Source organism: Aegilops tauschii, chromosome 2, assembly GCF_002575655.3.
Source record: "Aegilops tauschii subsp. strangulata cultivar AL8/78 chromosome 2, Aet v6.0, whole genome shotgun sequence".
Taxonomy (NCBI): domain Eukaryota; kingdom Viridiplantae; phylum Streptophyta; class Magnoliopsida; order Poales; family Poaceae; genus Aegilops; species Aegilops tauschii.
In genome coordinates, this window is record NC_053036.3 from 391,290,369 (window position 1) to 391,312,331 (window position 21,963).

A 21,963-nucleotide genomic window follows, 5' to 3' on the forward strand; every position below is an offset into this window, starting at 1 on the left:
TCACCATGGATACATAAAAAATAAGGACGTCGATAAGTGCCGAACGATCGGTCTGGAGAGGTCCCAGTCCGAATGAGATGTTCGGTACGATAGGCCACCCCCGCCGAACGATTTCGTTCGGGAGGAGAAGCCCCCAGTGCGAACGCCTCCCCTTCCCAAACGTGAAATAAAAAAGCCCAGCAGCGAAAATAGAAGAAAAGGCCCGGATTTTGCCTTTTTTTCTGAGACAAAACAAAGCCTAGTTTTATGTTTGTTAAGTAAAAAATATGCCATCAATTTCCAAAACGCAGAAAAATTACCATGGTTAAAAAGGAATATATTTCAAACAATCACCCAAAAAAGAAAAAAGTCACGGCAATTCCCATCATACAAACAAAATAATTTGCCATGGCAGATTCATAGTAAAAAAGATGTCATGGTATTTTTAATTAAATTTACATATATTGTATGCGAAAAATGCTGTGTGTGAAAAAACACAAAAACTTGAAAAAGAAATAACAAGAAAAACACCATGAGCAAAATCATATCAAAATGTGCATATATTTGACATGGCAAAAAGTAAAAATTTACTTGCCATGATGAAAATAAGAAATAATTGGATATGAACTATTAAAGTATAATTGTCATGGCAATATTGGTAATTTTGCCATGGCAATAATTATAAATTTTGCAGGGCAAAATAAAAGTGAAAATTGCCATGGCAATAAAAGTTAAGTATTTTCAATTATGATGTAGGTAATTTTGTTATGTGAATAAATGTAAATTAGCCATGGCAAAAAAATAGTAAAACTTGCCATGGCAATAAGGATTTAGGTAAATTTGCCATATTAATAAAAAGGTAAAATTGCCGTGGCAAATAAATAGTAAAATTTGACATGGTAATAAAAGTTAAATATTGCCGTGGGGATTTAGGTAAATTTTCCACGTTAATAAGGGTAAAATTACCATGTCAAATAAATAGTAAAACTTGCCATGGCAATAAAAGTTAAAATTGGCCATGGGGATTTATCTAAATTTGCCATGTTAATATAAGTAAAATTGCCATGGAAGATAAATAGTAAAATTTGCCATGGCAATAAAAGTTAAATATTGCCATGGGGATTTAGGTAAATTTGCCATGGCAAACAAAAGGTAGAATTGCCATGGCAAAAACAAAGGTAGAATTGCCATGGCAAACTTAAGTAACATTTTCCATGGCTATAATACTAAATTTACCATGCTACGAGGTAAAATCTAAAATGTATTTTTATGAAATTTGATAAAAAAAACAAAAAAAAATCATCCTGTTTCGAAAGGCAAATGGCCATGGTGAGTACAAAACCAATTGCCGAGGCAAAAAAACATGTCTTAATTCACCATGGATACATAAAAAATAAACACATAGAATGTTGTGGGACACATCATAATTTGCCGTTTTGTGTTGTTTTTGACATTTTAAAGAATTACCACGGCAAAAAATGCAAATGGTTTGGATGGCAAATTTAGAACTGTTGATAGCTATGCAGTGTCAATTATATGAAAAACAACATGGCAAAGTGCCTCAATATTTTTGCCATGCAAAACATATCATAATTTGCACACATCGAAACTTAAGTTGCCATGGGAAGCACACCATAAATTGCCATCGGTTTTACAAGTTCTGTGCTCCGTTTGAGTGAAAATTGATTGGTGTAGCTGCATAGCGAGCAAATGCAACCATTCATCCATCAGTTAACAAAAAATGTATATTCCTACTTCATAACAGCGATGAGATTAGACTAGGAAAAAAAGCAGATGCAACAAAAAAATGACGTGATGTTAGCAACCTCAAAGTGCAGAAGAGGTGAATGAATCCCAGCGAGCCTGCTGGTGGTGGGCTGCTGCTTGCCGAACTCCCCGGCGAGCGTGCTGGTGGTGAGCCTCCGCCTCTCCCCTGCATGCCGCCCTTCTCCATCGAGCCTGCTGCTGCTCGACGCACTCCCCGACGAGCGTGCTGGTGCTGACGCCGAGCTCGTCTGGCGAGCCTCCGCCTCTTCCCCGCCCCTTCTCCCATCGCGTCGGCGGCCTTCGGCCTGATTTTCTGCCAGATCCGGCCCCTGCACCACCGATGGAGCTTCTCCCCGCCGCCGCTCGCCTCATCTCCGTCGCATCGCGACTCCGGCGAGGACAGATCAGCCGGCCTCGTCGCCGGCCCGCGTCCCGATGTTGGGTCCCGGAAGAGCTCCTCCCCGACGCCGCCCGCCTCGTCTCCGTCGTGTCGCGACTCCAGCGAGGGCACAGCAAGCACGCCTCGTCCCCGCCGCGCTGCGACTCAGGCAAGGGCAGAGCCAGCCCGCCGCGTCCCGATGTTGGGTCCCGGAAGAGCTGCTACCCGACGCCGCCTGCCTCGTCTCCGACGCGCCGCGACTCCGGCGAGGGTAGAGCCAGCCCGCCGCGTCGCCGGCGTATGACCTCCTCGTGCGCTGACGCTTGGTCGCTCTCTCCCATGTCCCGCAGGGAGGACTGCTTACGGCAGCGGGTGGGGATCGATTTGGGCGCTGGAGGGAGAGGGGAATGGAAAACGTTCGCAGCGGCGCTTGATTATTCCGAACGAAAAAAAGTAAATGACGTGGCTGTTCTGACGTGATTTAAGATTCGTGTTGAAATCCTACGACTAAAAGGGCGTTCGGGACGAGAAGGCAGAATGTGGCACGTTCGGTAGTTATAGATACCGTGTTTTTTTGTCTTTCCTTTTCTTTTTTACACTAATTTTTCTCCGGTTTACTTGTTTCCTTTTTTGGTTTACTTGTTTTCGTCTTTTAGTTTTTCTTCTGTTTCTTCCTCAGTTGTCGTTGGGTGTTTTTCAACACAAGTCTATATTTTTCGTGTACAACAATATTTTTTAATACATGCTAAATAATTTTCAAATACATGATTAACATTTTTTTAAATATATGCTTTGATGCCTATTTTGTTTTTCATACACATTGTGCATTTTTCATATACATTGGAACATTTTATACACATGATTAATATCTTTAATACATGATTAACATTTAAATATAATATTTTTATGCCTACTTTTTGGCGTATGTCTTCTAATTTTTTTTATACATCAGGAATATTTTTTTATACATGTACGTAAGCGTGGCGCCAGCTGGGCCGCAGCCCACCTAGGAGCATCACCGGACCAGCGAAGTGTCCACCCCATGTAGATGGCGATGGCCCGACAAGCACCAAGAAAACACTGATATATCATGACACCGAACCAAATCTTTTGCAGCATCTAGATACATACATGTACATGTGCAGTATTAAGTTTGTTATTTAGCCACGATGTTTTGAGGTGTTAAACAATGTCAACACCACATACATGAGATGGAATTAGAACCCAGCCTCTCAAAGAAACCAAAAGATGAAAGGAGAAGCTCTTGTTATTTCCCTACCTAATATCAGGTTTCAAGTCCTTCCTGGTAAGAACAGACACAGTTCCCCCTTCTATACAACCTAGCAACAATGAAAACGAAACAGATCGTAATGGCTTTCTGTCTGCTCTTGTCAGGCCATGACTTGTGTGTAATGCGCTTGTCATCACCCCATGACCTGATGATGGTTACATGGACTGGGCTTTTTTAACATTTGCCGGCCGGTTGCTCTGGCTAACAAGGTGGTGAAGCCGCACGACCAACTCGAGTATGTAAGCCTCTGTCTTTGCCTTCTCAGCGTGGTAGAGCGTCTCGATCACGTCCGGTCGACCCGGTCCTCTTCCAACCCGCTCGGTGCTGAATGACATTGTAAACAAACCACAGGAATGTCATCGGTAAGAAACCATTCTTATTTCTCTGCGAAGTGTAATAGCCAGGACATTGGACAAATTCCCCTGCTTACCCTGATTTTGCCCATTCACTAAACCGCAAGAAGCCTCGGGCACTGAGGTTCCACTCAAACGAGCAGCCAAACAGACATCAGAAATAGCTATAGTACAAACTGAAAAAGTTACTGAGAATTTTAAAACACTGGTCAGATGTGTGTGCGGTACCAGGTGGTATTGATGGCCATCGGAACAAGCCATTTCAGAGTTCTCTCCATCATTGCCCTGATCTGATCAATAGTGAGCTGCAGCAGGAATTCACGATTTAGGATGTGAAATGTTTGTTGATGGGGTGCTCTCTCTCTCTATCTACTTGTATTACCTCCCGAGGCATTGAGGAAGTTCTTAATTTATTTGGTAGAGCCAACCTGACCCTTGGTGGCAATCCTTGGTAAAGGGCATCTCTTGAATTTGCGGGTACATACCCTGACCGAGAAACCTTAAACAAACAAACAAACAAACAAACAAAACTTAAATGTGCTGCCATGCTGCCTCTCACATACTAGCTACTGGATTTGGTCTCTGGAAGTGTCATTTACACTTCTTTGTCCAGCCACTTGTCTTTGGTAGATTTTCCCTTTTTCTATAAAATATCCATTGACCTTTTACACTAAAGATATTACAGATGATGAACTAGAATTCACTGAGATGTCCTGCACACAACACCTCAAGAGAACTGCTACCTGGGTGTACAGAACTCTTCAAACACAGAGATTGTTGTTTTGAGATATGTTCACTCAAACTTCCTAAACATTGGCATTGATATCTTTCTAGATATTTAAATTGAACACATGAAAACTATGTGTGTACACATACATGTCTACGGAAGTTCTTTCACAATACTCCCTCCATCCCAAAAAGCTTGTCTTAGATTTGTCTATATACGGATGTATCCAGACACGTTTTAGTGTTAGATTCATCCGTATCTACATACGGATGTATCCAGACACGTTTTAGTGTTAGATTCATCCGAATCTACATAAATCTAAGACAAGCTTTTTGGGACGGAGGTAATATTATGGTTTCATTGGGTTCCACGAATATCTTACAACAGATTTTGGCGCTAAAAATTGTGCTATCAGGACATGTCATGTCTCTCAGTACTACTGAAACTGATACAGTAAGATCGCAAAAGCAAGCGAATATCACCAGATTCTTGAGCTGAGTTCTCAAAAAGAACCGAAGGAACTTACAATGCTGTAGATCTGTATGATAGTGTTTGCATAGTGCAATGCAAGTCCAGCAGGTCCTAGTCTCTGACAGTTCACAGCAGAACTCAGTTCACCTCCATCTACAAATGCATTAAAAGGATCAGTTGGAAAAAGGTGCGACTAATTCAACACAAAACAACCATGGGATTACCATAAGTTCCATACGAGACATTGATCTCAACATGTAAATACTGCACAATGTCAACAAGCTTCTCAACAACCTGTAAGTGGGAATGTATGTTATAGGCAAATACATGACACACCAACAGACCATATGAAGTAAATTCTATAGGAAAAGTTGCTCACTTGTTCCAATGTCTTTGACCACAGAGATCTTTTCTTCAAGTTCTTCACGTAACTTCTTTGAGTCTTCAACTCGAGTTTCACAACTTGAATATTATCTCCTGCAAAGCTATCTGATCAGCGTAAAAACTGCAAACAGTAAAAGGTACGTTGCCATGACAATCATGCGCAGATGGATTTGGATTTAGAAAGTATCAATGATAAGGTTTAAAAAATGCCCAAGCTTTGACAGTCCACATAAATATCATTTTTATGCATTGGACAGAGATGAAGAGGCAAAAGTATTTCCATTTAAAAAAATGTTGTTACACAAGAAACAGAAATACCTTTTTCAATCTGATTTGAACTTTCACTTCCCTTTAGTTGACAGCGGTAATCTTGCTCAAATCTATCTAAGGCATGTAGCTCATGATATAAATCCTGGAAAAAGAAGGTCAAAACCAGATGGCATTAATCTATTTGCTCAAATGATATCTTGAGAGTAGAGAACAATGCTTACAGTTGTACGTTGAACAAGAGCCATCAGCTTTTGCATCTCCACTGTGGCTGTTTCTTTCAGCTGCTTCTGGGGTACACTTTCTGATTCTAGTCTGGACACCAAGGGGACAAATATCATTCAAGTCAAACAACATGTATAACCCTATGCTGCTCGTCAAAGCAGAAAGTTTCTTACTTTACAAAATAGCGGTCCAGATTATGCCATTGAGGATTTTTACAACGGTTGCCAAACCTGACTATCTCTTGTGAAAATACTTTCAGCTCTTCCCTGGAAACATTAGACAGGGTTCACAAAACAGTCATCAGTAAGAGTAACCAGAAAGTCAGTCACAGTGGCCACTGAGGACAAACATACTCTACCTTCTGTCATTAGCTACAATCCGCATCAACTCGCCCATGTCACTGGAAATCAAATTCTGCACGCCTTCAGAAGGAAGCACCACCTGTTTGAAGTATGTGACAGAGTCTTCCGAGAGAGATTGCATAACACTCGCGCCTTTCAGTATTGTGTTAGCAACCTCAAAAGCTAGAATTGATATCTGAGTCCCTTTGGTCGTCCTAGAAATAAAACCACCATCCGGGCTTAAGGTTGTCATCAGGCAGCCTAGTGTGTCTAGAATTTCCACTGCTCTCCCATACCCGGCCATGCCGGCTGCGCCAAGCCCTGAACCTGTTCTAGAAACCTGCTAACAAAGGCCAAGCATTTCAGGACATACTACATCTGAATAATGTGATTAAACTAAACGTTGTACAAGGTAGGCCCAAAGTCGTTCTCCTGCATTAGAAAAAAAATCTGCACAATTCAATCTTTTTAAGATTTAACTCTAATCATTTGAGTGTATCGTAAGGTCATTCCAATCATGAACATAGCTAAATAAACAGAAAAAAATTACTGTGTGGTGACATTTAAAATGGCTCCGCGAAAGAAAAAAATATAACGTTCCGTGCTTATATACCACTTGCCTTGCTTGTTCCATTGTTTCCAGATGTGTCTTTCGCCGGCTGAGATGTCGCCATTTTCCCAGACACAGATGCCTCTTCTGATGTTGATTCGTGCAGCTTACTACTCCCGGAAATAAAGAAGCCATCATCCTTAGGGGACAAGATAAAGGATCGGCTCGTCGACTCCATATTATCCCTCACTTTAGCTTCCCAAACACCGCTGACCTTCTGTTTGTGTGCAAGGTCTATCGAGTCGGGTAACTCGGTGATACCGCCCGCTGGATCATCGAACTCGACATCGGCAACGCCAATACTCCTTCTTGATTTCAACACTGCAAAAGAAGAGGCATCACACATGAACAAATTTGTTTTCAGTAACCAGTCTACTCCTATAGTAAGACACTGCAAAGCACCAGCAACGAAGAGGAGGTAGACATACTGTAGCAGCCGTTGCAGTCCATCCACGAGAAGCCCGTGCCCACGACGGCAGGCACGGCATGGAGCCACGCTGCTCCGGCAAGACCGGCAGACGCCGGCCGCTCGCTGAAGAAAGCGTGAATTCTCCGGGTTTCCGCTCCGGCCCGGCGGCGCGCGGAGGGTGCTCGACGCAATGCGCGAGTCAACGGCAGCGGGAAAAGGAGAACCTCTCCACAGCAAGAAACCAAAGAGAGCTCGCAAGGACGACCAGGCTAACCAAGTGAGAGATCGAGAGGGGAAGGTGAGCTCGGCGGAAGCTCAGGGATGTAGCTGGGAGGGGAGGAGAGGGGAGGAGAGGGGAGCGGAGAATGGGGGACGGGAGGCGCGGCTTTTTCAGGCCGGATTTGTTTTTGCTCGCCGCGGCAAACGAGACATGGGAGACGCAGACAGGCCACCGTTTCTGGCACAAAAGAATTGGGCGAGAGTCAGCTCTCTGACCCCGTCGCGCTCTCTTGAGCGGGCGCGCCCGTGCGCGCCTCGGGATCTCCGTATCGTCTGATCCATCGATCGATCGCCGGACGCGGCCGGCACGAGGATGCAATCCTGCGGTGCGGTAGTTGGGGTTGGCCTTGCCTGCCGGCCGGCCCCGGATAGCGTCCAAATGTGGATCGCTCCCCAGCTCACCGGCTGCCTGTCTGCTCATGGTTCCAAGTGCCGGGCACGTTCGTGCACAATATTGTTTTCTTCTGGCAGACTATTCGTTCACGTTGAGAAAAGGAGCATGTGCGTGATTTTTATTCCGGTCTTTTCTCACGATTTATTCCACTTTATTTTCTGGGAAATATAATATACTTTTGTCCAGCCGGCCAATCGGACGCGAAAAGTTCGCCACGTCGTCCGCGCCACATGCCCCTGGCAATGTGGCCCTTATAGCGACGGACGCAGAAATAAAATGAAGGATGTGCACGCTAAATTTTATTTTCTACCTAATCCAAGGTCATACAATATATGCAAAACAATAATAAAAACACCAAAGTTTCCCCTCAATGTCCAATTTGCCAAGCTGGGCTTGAAGATATTCGCCATCTGTTATTCACTTGTCGTCGAGCCACAGAAGTTTGGAAGTCCTTGGGATTGATGTATATTATCGATAATGCTATGTGTGTTGATCGATCTGGCTCTGTTGTTCTCGAGGAAATTCTAAGGATTGTGATCAGGAAATCACCGGTACTTGGACAACTTGGGCTACAGGAAACTGTGGCTATGGGTATATGGTATATTTGATGGAAACGTAGACATGCAGTGAGAGGAGATTCAGTTAAAACTGCACCAAGCTTCGTCGTTCGCTATTCAGGCAATCACAGTGAATCATGCAGTTCGCCCCACTACCCCATTGGCAAAGTAAGATGGCAGAAACCTTCAGCCGGTTATTACAAGCTAAATATAGATGCATCCTTCTCCGACGATGGAAGTGGAGCAGTCGCGTATATCCTTCGAAACTCTCGGGGAGAAGCTGTAGCTGGGGTTGCGAAGCCAATTATGCATATTATGAACGCACCCACGACAGAAGCGTCCGTCACATTACTACGAGGCATGAAGATGTTGTGCGATGCGAGTTGTACCAAAGTTCAGGTGGAATCGGATTGTCTGGAAGAGGCTCTCAACGGAAATTCAGATATTTTGAGCCCCTACGCGCCGGTGCTGGTTGATTGCTTCCACTTAGCTCACGACATTCCTTCTATCTCATTTTCTTTCAGTCCTAGGGAAGCCAATGGCTTGGCACACTTTATTGCTAGATGTAGCTATGATCATCAGACTAAGTATGAGTGGTAGATGTTGCGCCTAATTTCTTGCTATCTCATGTACTACTTGATGTAACATTGCCGCTGAGTTAATAAAGTGTCATGATGTGTTCCCTTCAAAAAAAAGAATAATATAAACATAGCTCAATATGAAGTCTCACAACATTGTTCGCCGTGGCAGTAACGGTGGAGGGCATCCGCATCCCCCTCTTGCTCGTCGCCTTCTCCTTGGCCGCAGTGGCAGTGGTGCCCTTTCCCTTGCCGACCATTGTTGACGGAAGGAAAGGAGGTGGGAAGGGGATGAAAGGAGAGATTTTGCTCTGTTCTCTGGGCACTCGAGCTTGGGAGATTCAGGCACTAAAAGATCCACCTCCTTTTATAAGCCGGTAAAGAATACCAAGGGGCATGATACCAGGCGGTAATTTCGCCGTTTCCCAACACGGCGTGCATTATGTGCGTGTGTGAGTTGAGAGATTTTGTTGATGATGTCGCCAAAAATACGGAGCACGGTCCCTTTATTGATGGGACGTGCCAATGGCAATGGTATCGAGCCATGATAAACTTGGTGTAATTACCACTGACGAGACCTTTCGGTTCTATAGTATGTGCTGGCGGTTCGGTTTTGTTTTAGAAGTTATCAAGACACAACCCAATCAACCCACTACATCAGCACTACAAAACTTTGCCGTTAAGCTACCAAGTCATTGATGAGGTCTTCGGATCCAATGAAAGTAAAAACACTTCGGAGAGGGCTTTGTTGGAGCTCCTCGGACATCTGAAGTATATCACTTCTCGGATTGAAACATGGTTGCACCAAAGGAAGACGCCGCAAAAGATAGTAAACCAATGTGCAAGGACTTCAGATCTAGATGTGTCCTCGGACATGAAATCAAATTAGAAGCATCAAATTTGTTGAACTCGCCTATGAAGGCAAAGACCAAAGTTGAAGCTGCTTCGAGGAGATGATCAATGCCCTTGGCTTGAAGACTAGTTTAGGGGCTACTGATGGTGTCCAGGACTAGGGGGTGCAAACCACGTCGGCCTGTCAGTCATGGGTCGGGCCAAATAGCCCCAGGCAACCGAAGAATGGGCCATGTTTACAGTGACCCATGGCGTACTCAAGATGGAATCCTCTGAATACTTGGCGCACACTTCAAGACATGTTCAAATCAGCGACAAGCTTATCCCTAGATGTAACTATTGGGAAACATAGTAGAAACCAAAAAAAATCGCACCTACGATCACCCAAGATCAATATGAAGATGCATAATGGGTTGGGATCACGATCATTACCGTCACCGAGTTGCAGCAGAAGAAGAACATGTCGGTGTTGATCATACTTGGAGTCCCTCGTACCGCCCACGAACGATCACTCGAACCAAAGACCGAAAGAACGACCTCTCTACTGAAGGAAATATGCCCTAGAGGCAATAATAAAGTTATTATTTATTTCCTTATTTCATGATAAATGTTTATTATTCATGCTAGAATTGTATTAACCGGAAACATAATACATGTGTGAATACATAGACAAACAGAGTGTCACTAGTATGCCTCTACCTGACTAGCTCGTTAATCAAAGATGGTTATGTTTCCTAGCCATAGACATGAGTTGTCATTTGATTAACAGGATCACATCATTAGGAGAATGATGTGATTGACTTGACCCATTCCGTTAGCTTAGCACTTGATCGTTTAGTATGTTGCTATTGCTTTCTTCATGACTTATACATGTTCCTATGACTATGAGATTGTGCAACTCCCGTTTACCGGAGGAACACTTTGCGTGCTACCAAACGTCACAACGTAACTGGGTGATTATAAAGGTGCTCTACAGGTGTCTCCGAAGGTACTTGTTGGGTTGGCGTATTTCGAGATTATGATTTGTCACTCCGATTGTCGGAGACGTATCTCTGGGCCCACTTGGTAATGCACATCACTATAAGCCTTGCAAGCATTGCAACTAATGAGTTAGTTGCGGGATGATGTATTACGAAATGAGTAAAGAGACTTGCCGGTAACGAGATTGAATTAGGTATTGAGATACCGACGATCGAATCTCGGGCAAGTAACATACCGATGACAAAGGGAACAACGTATGTTGTTATGCGGTTTAACCGATAAAGATCTTCGTAGAATATGTGGGAGCCAATATGAGCATCCAGGTTCCGCTATTGGTTATTGAACGGAGACGTATCTCGGTCATGTCTACATAGTTCTCGAACCCGTAGGGTCCGCACGCTTAAAGTTTGATGACGATTGTATTATGAGTTTATGTGATTTGATGTACTGAAGGTAGTTCGGAGTCCCGGATGAGATCGGGGACATGACGAGGAGTCTCGAAATGGTCGAGGCGTAAAGATCGATATATTGGACGACTATATTCGGACATCGGAAAGGTTCCGAGTGATTCGGGTATTTTCGGGGGTACCGGGGAGTTACGGGAATACGAGGAAGAAGCAATGGGCCTCATGGGCCAAGTGGTGGAAGAGAGGAGGCAGGGCGCGCGGCCCCCCTAGCCCAAACCGAATTGGACTAGGGGGCCAGCCCCCTTTCCTCCTTTTCCTCCCTCTCCTTCCTTCTCCTTCTCCTTCCCTTCCTCCCCCTCTCCTACTTGGACTAGGAAAGAGGGGGGGAATCCTACTTGGAGTAGGATTGCCCCCCTTGGGCGCGCCTCCTCCCCTTGGCCGGCCCTCTCCTCCTCCCCCCGCCTTTATATACGGAGGAGGGGGGCACCCCATAGACACAACAATTGATCTCTTGATCTCTTAGCTGTGTGCGGTGCCCCCCTCCACCATAATCCACCTCGATAATATCGTAGCGGTGCTTAGGCGAAGCCCTGCGTCGGTAGAACATCGTCATCGTCACCACGCCGTCGTGCTGATGGAACTCTCCCTCAAAGCTCGGCTAGATCGGAGTTCGAGGGACGTCATCGAGCTGAACGTGTGCTGAACTCGGAGGTGCCGTGCGTTCGGTACTTGATCGGTCGGATCGTGAAGACGTACGACTACATCAACCGCGTTGTGCTAACGCTTCCGCTTTCGATCTACGAGGGTACGTGGACAACACTCTCCCCTCTCGTTGCTATGCATCACCATGATCATGTGTGTGCGTAGGAATTTTTTTGAAATTACTACGTTCACCAACAGTGGCATCCGAGCCTGGTTTATGCGTAGATGTTATATGCACGAGTAGAACACAAGTGAGTTGTGGGCGATAGAAGTCATATTGCTTACCAGCATGTCATACTTTGGTTCGGCGGTATTGTTGGATGAAGCGGCCCGGACCGACATTACGCGTACGCTTATGCGAGACTGGTCCTACCGACGTGCTTTGCACACAGGTGGCTGGCGGGTGTCAGTTTCTCCAACTTTAGTTGAACCGAGTGTGGCTACGCCCGGTCCTTAAGAAGGTTAAAACAACACCAACTTGACAAACTATCGTTGTGTTTTTGATGAGTAGGTAAGAACGGTTCTTGCTCAGCCCGTAGCAGCCACGTGAAACTTGCAACAACAAAGTAGAGGACGTCTAACTTGTTTTTGCAGGGCATGCTGTGATGTGATATGGTCAAGGCATGATGCTATATTTTATTATATGAGATGATCATGTTTTGTAACCGAGTTATCGGCAACTGGCAGGAGCCATATGGTTGTCGCTTTATTGTATGCAATGCAAACGCCCTATAATGCTTTACTTTATCACTAAGCGGTAGCGACAGTCGTAGAAGCATAAGTTGGCGAGACGACAACGATGCTACAATGGAGATCAAGGTGTCGCGCCGGTGACGATGGTGATCATGACGGTACTTCGGAGATGGAGATCACAAGCACAAGATGATGATGGCCATATCATATCACTTATATTGATTGCATGTGATGTTTATCTTTTATGCATCTTATCTTGCTTTGATTGACGGTAGCATTATAAGATGATCTCTCACTAAATTATCAAGGTATAAGTGTTCTCCCTGAGTATGCACCGTTGCGAAAGTTCTTCGTGCTGAGACACCACGTGATGATCGGGTGTGATAGGCTCTACGTTCAAATACAACGGGTGCAAAACAGTTGCACACGCGGAATACTCAGGTTAAACTTGACGAGCCTAGCATATAACAGATATGGCCTCGGAACACTGAGACCGAAAGGTCGAGCGTGAATCATATAGTAGATATGATCAACATAGTGATGTTCACCATTGAAACTACTCCATCTCACGTGATGATCGGACATGGTTTAATTGATTTGGATCACGTGATCACTTAGAGGATTAGAGGGATGTCTATCTAAGTGGGAGTTCTTAAGTAATATGATTAGTTGAACTTTAATTTATCATGAACTTAGTCCTGGTAGTATTAGCATTTCTATGTTGTAGATCAATAGCTCGCGTTTAGCTCCCCTGTTTTGTTTTGATATGTTCCTAGAGAAAACTGAGTTGAAAGATGTTAGTAGCAATGATGCGGATTGGATCCGTGATCTGAGGATTGTCCTCATTGCTGCACAGAAGAATTATGTCCTTTATGCACCGCTAGGTGACAAACCTATTGCAGGAGCAGATGCAGACGTTATGAACGTTTGGCTAGCTCAATATGATGACTACTTGATAGTTTAGCGCACCATGCTTAACGGCTTAGAATCGGGACTTCAGAGACGTTTTGAATGTCATGGACCATATGAGATGTTCCAGGAGTTGAAGTTAATATTTCAAGCAAATACCCGAGTTGAGAGATATGAAGTCTCCAACAAGTTCTATAGCTAAAAGATGGAGGAGAATAGCTCAAGCAGTGAGCATGTGCTCAGATTGTCTGGGTACTACAATCGCTTGAATCAAGTGGGAGTTAATCTTCCAGATAAAATAGTGATTGACAAAATTCTCTAGTCACCATCACCAAGTTAGTATAACTTCGCGATGAACTATAATATGCAAGGGATGACGAAAACAATTCCCAAGCTCTTCGCGATGCTAAAATCGGCGAAGGTAGAAATCAAGAAAAACATCAAGTGTTGATGGTTGACAAGACCACTAGTTTCAAGAGAAAGGACAAAGGGAAGAAGGGGAACTTCAAGAAGAACGGCAAGCAAGTTGCTGCTCAAGTGAAGAAGCCCAAATCTAGACCTAAGCCTGAAACTAAGTGCTTCTACTGCAAAGGGACTGGTCACTGGAAGCGGAACTGCCCCAAGTATTTGGCGGATAAGAAGGATGGCAAAGTGAACAAAGGTATATCTGATATACAGATTATTGATGTGTATTTTACTAGTGTTCATAGCAACCCCTCGGTATTTGATACTGGTTCAGTTGCTAAGAGTAGTAACTCGAAACGGGAGTTGCAGAATAAACAGAGACTAGTTGAGGATGAAGTGACGATGTGTGTTGGAAGTGGTTCCAAGATTGATATGATCATCATCGCACACTCCCTATACTTTCGGGATTAGTGTTAAACCTAAATAAATGTTATTTGGCGTTTGCGTTGAGCATGAATATGATTTGATCATGTTTATTGCAATACGGTTATTCATTTAAAGTCAGAGAATAATTGTTGTTCTGTTTACATGAATAAAACCTTCGATGGTCATACACCCAATGAAAATAGTTTGTTGGATCTCGATCGTAGTGATACACATATTCATATTGAAGCCAAAAGATGCAAAGTTAATAATGATAGTGCAACTTATTTGTAGCACTGCCGTTTAGGTCATATTGGTGTAAAGCGCATGAAGAAACTCCATGCTGATGGGATTTTGGAATCACTTGATTATGAATCACTTGATGCTTGCGAACCATGCCTTATGGGCAAGATGACTAAGACTTCGTTCTCCGGAACAATGGAGCGAGCAAATGACTTATTGGAAATAATACATACTGATGAATGCGATCCGATGAGTGTTGAGGCTCGCGGCGGGTATCGTTATTTTCTGACCTTCACAGATGATTTGAGCAGATATGGGTATATCTACTTGATGAAACATAATTCTAAAACATTTGAAAAGTTCAAAGAGTTTCAGAGTGAAGTGGAAAATCATCGTGACAAGAAAATAAAGTTTCTACGATCTGATCGCGGAGACGAATATTTGAGTTACGAGTTTGGTCTTCAATTAAAACAATGTGGAATAGTTTCACAAATTCGTGCCACCTGGAACACCACAGCATAATGGTGTGTCCGAACGTCATAACTGTACTTTATTGGATATAGTGCAATCTATGATGTTTCTTACCGATTTACCACTATAGTTTTGGGGTTATGCATTAGAGACAGCTGCATTCACGTTAAAAAGGGCACCATCTAAATCCGTTGAGACGACACCATATGAACTGTGGTTTGGCAAGAAACCTAAGCTGTCGTTTCTTAAAGTTTGAGGTTGCAATGCTTATGTGAAAAAGTTTCAGCCTGATAAGCTCAAACCCAAATCGGAGAAGTGCGTCTTCATAGGATACCCAAAAGAAAATGTTGGGTACACCTTCTATCACAGATCCGAAGGCAAGATATTCGTTGCTGAGAATGGATCCTTTCTAGAGAAGGAGTTTCTCTCGAAAGAAGTGAGTGGGAGGAAAGTATAACTTGATGAGGTAACTGTACCTGCTCCCTTATTGGAAAGTAGTTCATCACAGAAACCGGTTCATGTGACACCTACACCAATTAGTAAGGAAGCTAATGATGATTATCATGAAACTTCAGATCAAGTTACTACCGAATCTCATAGGTCAACCAGAGTAAGATCCGCACCAGAGTGGTACGGTAATCCTGTTCTGGAGGTCATGTTACTTGACCATGACGAACCTACGAACTATGAGGAAGCGATGATGAGCCCAGATTCCGCAAAATGGCTTGAGGCCATGAAATATGAGATGGGATCCATGTATGAGAACAAAGTATGGACTTTGATTGACTTGCCCAATGATCGGCGAGCCATTGAGATTAAATGGATCTTCAAGAGGAAGCCGGACGCTGATAGTAGTGTTACTATCTACAAAGCTAGAATTGTCGCAAAAGGTTTTCGACAAGTTCAAGGTGTTGACTACGATGAGAGTTTCTCACTCGTATCTATGCTTAAGTCTGTCCGAATCATGTTAGCAAATTGCCACATTTTATGAAATCTGGCAAATGGATGTCAAAACTACATTCCTTAATGGATTTCTTAAAGAAGAGATGTATATGATACAACCAGAAGGTTTTGTCGATCCTAAAGGTGTTAACAAAATGTGCAAGATCCAGCGATCCATCTATTGACTGGTGCAAGCATCTCGGAGTTGGAATATACGCTGTTATGGTTTCTCGCTTTCATTCTCAAGGTGTTAATAAAAAGAAGAAGAAGAAGAAGAAGAAAAACAATAGGACTTTGCATGCCTCTAGTGAACCTGAAATAGAAAAACCTCCTGATAATGATAACGATATTTCTATTTCTGATGTTGAAACTCAATCTGGTAATGAACACTCACTCTGATGATGAAAAAGATAATGATGAGGTTCATGAAGACACTCAAACAAATAATAAAGAACCAGACAATGATGTTGAAATGGAACCAGCTGTTGATCTTGATAACCCACAACCCAAGACTAAAATATATGATAAAAGAGACTTTGTTGCTAGAAAGCATGGTAAGGAAAGAGAGCCATGGGTTCAAAAACCTATGCCCTTTCCACCTAAATCAACTAAGAATAAGGATGATGAAGAATTCGATCGCTTTGCTGAAATGATTAGGCCAGTCTTTTTGCGTACCCGCTTGACTGATATCTTAAAAATGGCCCCTTATGCAAAGTACATGAAAGACATCATCACCAACAAGAGAAAAATACTGGAAGCTGAAATCTCCACCATGCTTGATAATTATTCTTTTAAGAATGGAGTACCTAAAAAACTTGGAGATCCGAGAATACCAACTATACCTTGCTCCATCAAAAGAAATAATGTGAAAATTGCTTTATGTGATTTAGGAGTTGGTGTTAGTGTTATGCCTTTCTCTTTATATAAAAGACTTGATTTGAATAAACTCACACCTACCGAAATATCTTTGCAAATGGCTGATAAATCAACTGCCATACCTATCGGTATTTGTGAGGATGTGCCGATTGTTGTTGCAAACGTTACTATCTTAACTAACTTTGTTATACTTGAGATGCCCGAGGACGACAACATGTCGATTATCCTTGGTAGACCCTTTTTGAATACTACAGGGGCTGTTATTGATTGCAATAAAAGCAAGGTCACTTTTCATATCAATGGTAATGGGCATACAGTGCACTTTCCGAAGAAACAATTCCAAGTGAATGGTATTAATGTTATTGGAAAATCTCCGACAATCACTATTGGAAGTTTTCAACTGCCTCTACCTACTGCCAAAAAGAAATATGAAATGCTAATTGTTGGGGACATTCATATCCCCGTTGAGATAACTTAGTGTTTTTATAAAAGTTCTTCGGTTTCATGCTAATCGAAGGTGGTTGTTAATAAGACTTGGTCAACCTTATTAATGAATCATTTTTGAGAGGTACAAACTTGATGAATTTAGTGAGCACTACCTTCTGTCCTTACCTTTTGTTTTCTGTTTTTCTTAGTTGAATAAAATAAAATGCCATGTTTTATCTGTTTTTTGAATTTCCTGTGCAATAAAAAATGACCCAAAAATAAAAGTTCTTACAATGCTCTGAAAATTTAATACAATTTTTTCTGAATATTTAAGAATTTTTGACGCAAATAACATCAGAGGCGGGTGCACCAGGTGGGCACAACCCACCTTGGCGCGCCAGCACTCCCAGGCGTGCCCTGGTTGGTTGTGGTCCCCACGTGGGCCCGCTCACTCATCTCTTTAGCCCATGTCATCACCTACCTCCAGAAAAAAAATCACCATTGCTCTCTCTCTCGTGTTCTTGCTCTCAAACCGGCGGATTTCGATCTCTTTGCTCGAAGCTCCGTTTCTGAAACTGTTTTGGGGGATTGCTACTTGGTATGTGACTCCTCCTTTTGGTCCAATTAGTTTTTGCTTTAGTGGTTTACATTTTGAATAATTAGTTACTCTTGGTGCTGCTGTAGATGAGCTTGCATGTTGAATTCTTAGAGTTCTAAGTAGTTTGAATGCTTGATATGGCCTCTATGCATCCCTATGAGTAGTTGCTATCAATCTTGTGAAGTTTTGTTGACAAATTTTTGTGACCCAATTTTTTTTCCAAAAAATTGTACGCAAATATGATGAACCTCTGTGGAAGGAGTTCTTCGAGGAGGAGGTCCTCGGAGGCGTCTTCTAGTAGCAGCTCCGTTCGTCGGTCTTATGTTGAGCCAAGTGAAAATTCCATATGAGATGCCGCCACCAAATCATGTTTATGGCCATGCAACGATTTTATGGTGCGTATAGGTATTAAAGAAGAATTTGAGAAATATGTTTGCAGTGCCGAGCTCGGTCCCTACATTGCAGATAAGTGCAACCAACACCTCAGCCTCACTGAATCATTTACTAAAGAATTTAAATTACATCCTCGTGAGTCTAGAGTGTCGTTTAAATTGTATGACTATCCTTTCACTCTACCCTTAGAGACATTTTCTAATTACTGCAAAAATTCCATTTTGGGGTTCGTTGGACGAACCACCAAGATCTGAGTATGAGATATTCTTGACTAGCCTTTGCTATGGTGAAACTAGAGGAGTGACGCAAGGTAGAATAAAGAGTATTCATTTTCCCTCAATTCAATACTTTGCACTATTTAATGGAAAATGCATTGTAGGCAATCAAGATTGTAGTACACATTGTGCTCCTGACTTGAGCCTTATACGCACCGCTCTCACCGGTGACAAAAGTTATAACCTTGGAGCGATTGTTGCACGCAGGTTGCAACACAACGCTGGTAGTGGATATTTTTATGGTGGAATTTATGCCACACGTTTGGCAAGGGAGCTGGGTGTTTCACCTTGGCCTTATGATCCCATCCTACCCACTCAGTACTTAGACTTTGATGCTATGAAACGTCATAAGATCCTTAGTGGTGAAGCCCATAATTTTACATATAACCTGTTGTTTAATAAAAAGTCTGTTGTGGACACCTTTTTGCCTACGGCTACTCTCTTTGATGTTCACAGCAAGGGAAGATATTATGTTCTTGAGAGCAAGGCCCGAGCACATAACGCGGAGGTTGTGGCTGCTCTACGGGCTGAGGCGGCTGCACCTAGAGCCTCTGTGAGCTATCACTCCGACTACTACGCAGGCTACTGACGGTGATTACCAAGTTAGGCCAAAAGCCTAAGCTTGGGGGAGTACGTATTTCCACCGACATTACATTCATTGTTCACACATCTCATTCCAATTGTCGGTGTCCACACTTTTTCATTGTATTATCCATGTTAGATTTATTTTATCATCTTCTTCTTGTGTGTTTGAAAAACTTTGAGAAAACCCAAAAAATGTTGCTTGCTTCTTTTCGGTTTTTCTTTCTAGTGTAGTTAGTTGTAGTATTTAAAAAGAAAACCCAAAAGGATTTCTCGATTCTTCTTTTGCTTGTTGGGAACTCTCCCGTGTAAATAGTTTTTCTCATTTTTGTTTTTCTTTCTTTAATTTGCTTTCTTCCAGAAAAACCAAAAACTCCAAAAATATTTCAGTGTGTTTCTCTGAAATTCTTTTCTTTTCATTGAGTCATACCGAGGAGAAGTCCACGATGAAAATATTGAGTGGCTCTCATATGCATTATTGTTGATCTAACAAAGAGCCCATATTACCTTGTCTTCTCCTTCTGAATAATATATTTCCAGATTCCAGCTTAGTCCACGGCACTCTTGCACTATTATCATTTTCATATCATTCGGTCGTGCAAGTGAAAGGCAATAATGACGATATTTGATGAACTGGCCGTGGCAGAGAGAAATGGGTATGAGCTCAACTTGTTCTGCTTTTGTAAATATGTTTAACCTACTATCCATGATTCAGCTTATTATGATCAAACATGTTTTCAATGAAAATTAGAGATTATAGTTTCTCATGTCATGCTTAAGTAGCTAGGAGTGGATAATGATTTATCTTGGATGTCTACATTGCGTTAAAATGATTGTGATGTAGTATGATGATATGGTATCCTCCTCTGGATGTTCGAGTGGCTTGACTTGGCACATGTTCATGCATGTAGTTGAATCAAAACCAACATAGCCTCTATGATATTTATGTTCATGGTGTTCATATCCTACTCATGCTAGTATCCAATGTTACTTATGCATCATGCATGTTCATGACCGTTTTCGCTCTCTAGCTGGCCGCTTCCCAACCTAATTGCTAGCCTTCGCCTGTACTAAGCGGAATACTTCCTGTGCATCAAAAATCCTGAAACCCAAGTTATTCCAGGTGAGTCCACCATACCTACCTATATGCGGTATTACCCTGCCGTCGTAAGTAAATTTGCATGTGCCACCTCTAAAAACTTCAAACAAATATCCTTTTTGTGTGCCAGGATTGTTCATAGAGTGACAGGAAGTAGTTAGTATCTTCCATGTTAAGCAGGTTATTCTCATGATGAGTGTTTATTCGCTCGTCCTTGCACGAGAGGGGCGGTAATAGGGATTCCCAGTCCCGAATTCAAATTGCAAATAATTAAACAAAACTCCCCCAGGACTGTTGTTGGTATGGACGGTACCCGTGGATTCGGATGAGTCGTGGAGTGTGTTTGTTGGTGGAGGGGGAGTAAACCTTTACTTTTATCGCTTGGGAACTGCCACTAATGTGTTTAGCATGGAAGATATCGATAACTAATGGTCGTGAAGTAAACAAGAAGGGTGCATTTCTCAAAATTTCATTTACCTCTGTTTTAAAAAACTTGAGCTCTGGCATCGCAGCAAATCATTGCTTCCCTCTGCGAAGGGACTATCTATTTACTTTTATGTTGTGTCATCACCTTCTCAAATAAGCGCTAGATCCTGAGAGCACTATTGTCATCCTCATGCATCGTGTGTAGCTAATGTTGGATGCATCATGGCTGGATCTTTTCTACCATGAATTACAATGTTTAGTCGTTGCTTGAACTTTGGAGGTGCTCTGCATTTATGTTTTGCGATCTTAGAAAGCACTACAAAAAAAATACACTTCCGTGATGATACGTGTTTGTCACAGTAGGTCATGTTTTGTGTCATGCATGCACATCCATGATGATTTTATGACAGAATCAAGATAGTCATACCTGTGCTGTCGTAGAAGTGTTCCATGACATTACCAAAATTATCATCATGGAAGTGTCCACTTCCATGACGATAAATCACGCGTCATAGAAGTGCTTTCTTCAAGGGTGACCGACACGTGGCATCCACCGTATCGGGTCGCCGTTAAGCTACCGGTTCCGGTTTGGATTCGATAACCCGTTAACAGCGCGGACCAATGAGGATTTTCCACGTATAAAATTCCCATTGGCCGACAGATCCACGTGTCGGTCCGGCATTCAGATAGTTGTCATCCAGCGAATGGACGGAACACGCCTATGATACGTCGTCACGTGTCTCGGCCCAACAGTGGCCCATTCAGGTTAAAAGGCTGGGCCTGTCAAAATAAGCGGGTCGGCCCATTAGCGGCCTACTTGAGTCAGGCCCATTTACAAGTACGGCCCATACAAGTTACACAGAATCGGCCCATCAAAGGCCCATTCTAGATTTGACAATTTCCAGCCCATCGTTAGTTGAAGCCCGTTAATGGCCCGCTACGTCTTTAGGCCCAATTGTGGCCCGAGCTTCTTTCGGCCTGTTAGCAGCCCATCGTCAGTTCCAGCCCGTTAACGGCCGTGGGCCAATTCTAGCCCGCTGTGACTTTAGGCCTGTCCTCGGCCCATTCGGTAAATGGGCCAACTCTTAGCCCATTTTGCTCTCGTCCTATTAGCGGCCCGCACAACAGTTGGGCCTTTGACTTTAGGTCCATTAGGGGCCCATGTTCCGCAGGGCATCATTTCAGCCCAACGCGACTTTCGGCCTGTTAAAAGCCTAGTTTGCAAATTGGGCCTCCTCTGGCCCATAAC

At 43.1% G+C, this 21,963-nt stretch overlaps 1 protein-coding gene and 1 long non-coding RNA gene across 3 annotated transcripts; both read right to left on the bottom strand.

The window, feature by feature from the left end:
- Positions 1-1,572: 1,572 nt before the first annotated feature.
- Positions 1,573-2,495, bottom strand: LOC120974044 (uncharacterized). Its single transcript, XR_012202825.1, has 2 exons — positions 1,806-2,495; positions 1,573-1,674 (listed from the first exon to the last, which is right to left on the bottom strand). It is a non-coding gene; the product is annotated as an uncharacterized lncRNA (long non-coding RNA).
- Positions 2,496-3,259: 764 nt separating this feature from the next.
- On the bottom strand, positions 3,260-7,932 carry LOC109759476 (protein PSK SIMULATOR 1). Of its 2 annotated transcripts, none has more exons than XM_020318298.4 (13): positions 7,223-7,932; positions 6,805-7,115; positions 6,202-6,524; positions 6,017-6,109; positions 5,843-5,933; positions 5,670-5,763; positions 5,347-5,444; positions 5,192-5,261; positions 5,023-5,120; positions 4,152-4,268; positions 3,998-4,074; positions 3,847-3,888; positions 3,260-3,740 (listed from the first exon to the last, which is right to left on the bottom strand). In XM_020318298.4, exons 1-13 carry the CDS (start codon positions 7,242-7,244, stop codon positions 3,572-3,574), a joined length of 1,605 nt encoding a protein of 534 aa, XP_020173887.1. In that variant the 5' UTR covers positions 7,245-7,932; the 3' UTR covers positions 3,260-3,571. The 2 variants fall into 2 exon arrangements, with proteins under 2 accessions (XP_020173887.1, XP_040255061.1); XM_040399127.3 differs by having other exon boundaries at positions 5,347-5,456; positions 7,223-7,676.
- Positions 7,933-21,963: the final 14,031 nt, after the last annotated feature.

What these genes read in the sequence shown, in the direction of transcription:
- LOC109759476 (XM_040399127.3), bottom strand. Translation starts at nt 7,244, where the DNA reads ATGGACTGCAACGGCTGCTACA. An exon ending in GAAACAATGGAACAAGCAAG is followed by an intron (nt 6,525 to 6,804) that starts GCAAGTGGTATA and finishes CTTTGTTAGCAG; the next exon opens with GTTTCTAGAACAGGTTCAGG. An exon ending in AGTGAATGGGCAAAATCAGG is followed by an intron (nt 3,741 to 3,846) that starts GTAAGCAGGGGA and finishes AATGTCATTCAG; the next exon opens with CACCGAGCGGGTTGGAAGAG.